General features: G+C 36.1%; 1 protein-coding gene across 1 annotated transcript; it reads right to left on the reverse strand.

Annotated features, from left to right (window-relative positions):
- Positions 1-2,449: 2,449 nt before the first annotated feature.
- Positions 2,450-3,385, reverse strand: LOC127207274 (olfactory receptor 4C15-like). The gene has a single exon (XM_051166653.1). It carries the CDS (start codon positions 3,383-3,385, stop codon positions 2,450-2,452), a length of 936 nt encoding a protein of 311 aa, XP_051022610.1.
- Between the last annotated feature and the right edge of the window lie 1,458 nt (positions 3,386-4,843).

Consider the following 4,843-nt stretch of genomic DNA (forward strand, 5'->3'; position numbering starts at 1 on the left):
CTTCTTGTTCTTGTTCTTGTTCTTGTTCTTGTTCTTCTTCTTCTTCTTCTTCTTCTTCTTCCTTTCTTCCTTTTCTTCTTTCTTCCTTCTTTGTTCTTGTTCTTGTTCTTCTTCCTCTACTACTACTACTACTACCACTACTACCACCACCACCACCACCTACTGTTATTCTTAAGCTTGGTCTTTTCATAGTGCCCTAGGATTACTGGATGTTTTGGGTAAGGAACTTTTTCAATTTAACATTGTCTTTGACTGGAGTATAAATTTCTTCTATTATATCTCCTATGCCTGAAGTTCTTTCTTCCATTTCTTGTACTTTGTTGGGGATGCTTGCATCTCTAGTTCTGTTCTCTTACCTAGGTTTTCCAGCTCCAGGATTCCCTTTTATACTTCCCCCACTTTTTCACTAGTTTGCATATGCTTTACACAATGTTTGGCTGGAAGTCTCAGCATTTGTTTCCGACTGCTGTTGGTTAGAGCATCTCAGAGGAAAATTCTGATAGGCTCCTATCTGCAAGCATAGCAGAGTATTGTTAACAATGTCAGGGTTTTGGCTTTCTTTCATGGGGTGTTGATTGTGTTTTTATGATATTCCATTTAGCGATCTGGGGTTTTGCAATTATAGGTTTAAATACTGATTTTTAAAGTTTATTTTGGATAATTATTGGATGTTTTCCCATTGGTTTCTGTTTTTTCTAAGTCTACTGGTCTGAGTGGCCTGGAGTTCTGGTCAGTGACTAGTTATTCTTTAGGTCTAGATGGTGTTTTCCCTAAGGTTTTTGTGGGCTTCATAACCTCTGGTGTTTTGGATGCTACTCTTGCTTCTGGTGTCCCTGGTGGTGTCAGGACACCATGAAAGCAAGCCAGGTTGTAGGGTGGAATTTGGAGTCAAGGGGGTCAGATCCAGTTAAAGCTAATGTATGTATTTTAGGAGTATATGCTGGGCAAGAGCTTGGGGCCAGATCTTATCTGATTGTTCCTAGTGACAACAGGACTTCAGGAATGAAGGAAGAATTGTAGAAGAAGATAAGGGAATGAAAACCAGAATCAGAATATATTGTATGAGAGAAGAAAAAATTACTTTTTAACAACAACAACAAAAAAGTCAGATGGTAAAGGTACACCTAAAGGTCAGGTTCTCTTTTAACATCTCTACGTTTCTAGGTTCTGTAGTCTCAGGATGTCATGTTGTTTTCTCTTGGAATGACTTCATTATTTTTCTTTTTTCATTTTCTTTTTTTTTCTTTTTTTTATTAATTTATTCTTGTTACATCTCAATGTTTATCCCATCCCGTGTATCCTCCCATTCCTCCCCCCCCCCATTTTCTCATTATTCCCCTCGACTATGACTGTTCCTGAGGGGGATTACCTCCCCCTATATATTCTCATAGGGTATCAAGTCTCTTCTTGGCTACCTGCTGTCCTTCCTCTGAGTGCCACCAGGTCTCCCCCTCCAGGGGACATGGTCAAATGTGAGGCACCATAGTACGTGAGAAAGTCATATCACACTCTCCACTCAACTGTGGAGAATATTCTGACCATTGACTAGATCTGGGAAGGGGTTTAAAGTTTACCTCCTGTATTGTCCTTGGCTGGTGCCTTAGTTTGAGCGGGACCCCTGGGCCCAAATCTGCCTATCATATTGTTCTACTTGTAGATTTCTAGGACCCTCTGTATCCTTTTATTTTGCTATTCTCCCATGCATCTCTCATTTAGAGTCCCAATAGGATGCCTTCCCCTCTGTCCCAGTTTCCTGGTAAGTGAAGGCTTTCGTGGGACATGCCCCTTGGGCTAGTATGCAGATATTTTGCCATTAGTTTTAACTAAACAGTGTAAATAATAGTCATTTAAAGACTTAAACTTTCTCAAGTATTTAATTAAGTAAATGAGAGGATAATGTTAACTTAATTTTCATATAAAAATGCTTAGTGGGGTTTCCAAAGTAAAGTTGTGAAATAAGATACAGAAAATCTCACTCCAACTATCTCCTCTGTACTGAAAGATGCCATTATTTTATAAAGAGTTAACAGCATAGTACATCTCAATAAAATATTGAAAATTTTAATTCGTTTCATTGAGTTTCTTAGGTGCTTTGTTTGTTGGTGTTTATGTGGGATATGTGGGCATATCTGCTTGTATGTTATAATACACGTGAGTACATGTGATGGGTAAAAAGTGTTTGTAACTGTTGGCATTCATTCAGAAACAAAAGAAGTCCCTGTTACAACCGTCTACTGTGTTCTCCCTCATTTTCATAGAGTACATCTCCAATGAATCTTGAATTCATTGTTCAGCAGATAAATCAACAGTGAAATAAAACTCAGACATCTACAAATTTCCTGTGCCCCAGTACTATATTTAAAATGAACATCTGTATTTAGTTATGAAAAGTTTCTGAAGCCATCATGTTCATATAGCAAGTGCCCTTCCCCACTGAAAATTGAATATTTTAAAATTTATCAGAATCTACTCTTAATCTCTTCCACAATTGTCTGATTGCATTTATCATTTCCTTATTTCTGAAAGTGTAAACCATAGGATTTAGCAATGGTGTCAGGACATTGATAAATATAAGCATGTTTTTTTCAAAAGAGAAAGCAGATGTAGGTCTTACATATATTAATATACATGGAACAAAGCACAAAAGCACAACAGTTACATGGGATCCACATGTGGAGAGAGCTTTTTTCCGACCTTCAGAACTGTGGGCTCTCAGAGAGAACAAGATGACACCATAGGAGACAAGCAATAAAGAGAAGATTATGATGCAGATAGCTCCACTGTTGGCAAACACCAAAATAACAAAAATGTGTGTGTCAGTGCAGGCAAGCTTCAGTAATGGGAACAAATCACACATGTAATGATCAATGACATTGGGTCCACATAACGGTAACTGCAATGTGAATGTAATTTGTACAATAGAATGCAAAAAGCCTCCTGCCCAGGATACCAGCACCAAAATGCCACAGAGCCTCCTGGTCATGATGGAAGAGTAGAGAAGTGGCTTGCAAATGGCCACATAGCGATCATAAGCCATGGATGCCAGGACAATAACTTCTGCCCCAGTGAAGAAGTGAACTGTAAACAGTTGTATCATACAACAGTCAAAAGAGATGGTCTTTCTCTTGTAGAAGCAGTCAATAGTTATCTTGGGTGTGACCGTAGAAGAAGTGCACGCATCCAGGAAGGACAGGAATGCCAAGAAGAAGTACATGGGGGAGCCCAGCAGTGCAGGGCTGTAGATGATGGTCACCACAATGACCATGTTGCCTCCTATTGTTGCAAGATAGACCAATAAAAATATAACAAATAGTACTTTTTCCACATTCGGGTTCTGTGAAAGCCCCAGGAGTATGAATTCAGTGACAATGCTCTGGTTTTGCATGATTCATAAGAAGTCAATAAAAGTAAACTTTCTTAACATAAAACTCAAGTTATGAGAAAAATCTCTTCTTATTAATTTGTAATATCATCATCAAAAGATGGTACATATTTTAAAAATTAACTTGTTTGAGCCTATTCCAATTGAAAATAAAATGTGAAAATTATTTGGAAGGCTATAGTTGTTTAACCTGAAGAATTGAAGTAAAGATGGATTATTAAATACTTAAAAATAGTCACAATTCAAATATTTTATACAAAGATCTTTACTTGTGTGAGTAGAAATAAATATCTCATTTTGGAAGTATCCGCTTTTTAAAATCTGTTGAGTCTTCTTCAAGAGAAATATTAAAACAATATTGAAACAATAACCTAAATATGAGCAAAATACCAGAATTTATAAATCATTCCCATAGCCTTCATGGAGTGAGCCATGGAAGAGTAGCTTCCAGTGTCTTCTTACAGCACTCCTTCTACACCAAAATCTTGACGACTTTTAAAACTTATTTTATACAAGGAAACAGATTATAACTTCAAACGACTTATTTTTCACACACACACACACACACACACACACACACACACACACACACACACAAATAGTAGGGAGTGCCTAGCACTGCAAAAGATGAAAATATTAGAAGAGTTGGACTTTCATTTTCACTCCATCTCCATTTTAAAGTGTGACTATAAAAATGTGAAAAGTACTCTGTTGTCATCACAATAAAAATACCTCCTTTTCCATAAAACAAACAAACAAAAAAACATAAAGAAATAAAGAAAATGTTACTGCTCAAGTCTCAAGCTCCTGGTAAGCAATATGTGACAGATGTAGTTGTTATTATTTTATTTATACAATGTTCTAATCTAAGTTATAATACCAACAAGGTACTGATAATCAGGGATTTGAATAAATAAATTTTCCAAGACTCTTGAGGTCTTCAAGAAATCATTTTTTGAACAGGGATTTTTTTCTTATTTATAGCTGATTTGATTTCTATTATTCTTCTCTGTACTAACATGAAAGCATCTTCTTATGGTCTTCTTGTGTGAATGAGGCATCCTGACAAAGGCAACAGTAACTGATGAATGTCAGGTGATGGACCAAAAGTCCACATATGAAAATTGGTGACAATGCAATTCTGTAAAAAAAAAAAAATCATTGAATTTGAATTAGACTCTTGAGATGTAATTATTTGTTACTTAATTATTTACTGTTTACTTGCTAAATAAATAGTATTGATAAGATGATAAGAAACAAAGTTGAAAATTTGTATGAGGTTATTTATAGAATATTCTCATCAAGAGATTATATGCTCATATTTAGGGATTATGGAAAAAGTCAAATTGAAAATGTGAGAGAGATAGAAAACTAGTACAATGAAAATTTCTTGGAATTTTCCAGCTTAACCCTATCAAAGACTACTAGTTATACAGGACATGGAAACTGAACTGCTCATCC

Source organism: Acomys russatus, chromosome 24, assembly GCF_903995435.1.
Source record: "Acomys russatus chromosome 24, mAcoRus1.1, whole genome shotgun sequence".
Classification (NCBI taxonomy): domain Eukaryota; kingdom Metazoa; phylum Chordata; class Mammalia; order Rodentia; family Muridae; genus Acomys; species Acomys russatus.

What these genes read in the sequence shown, in the direction of transcription:
- LOC127207274 (XM_051166653.1), bottom strand. Translation starts at nt 3,385, where the DNA reads ATGCAAAACCAGAGCATTGTCACTGAATTCATACTCCTGGGGCTTTCA.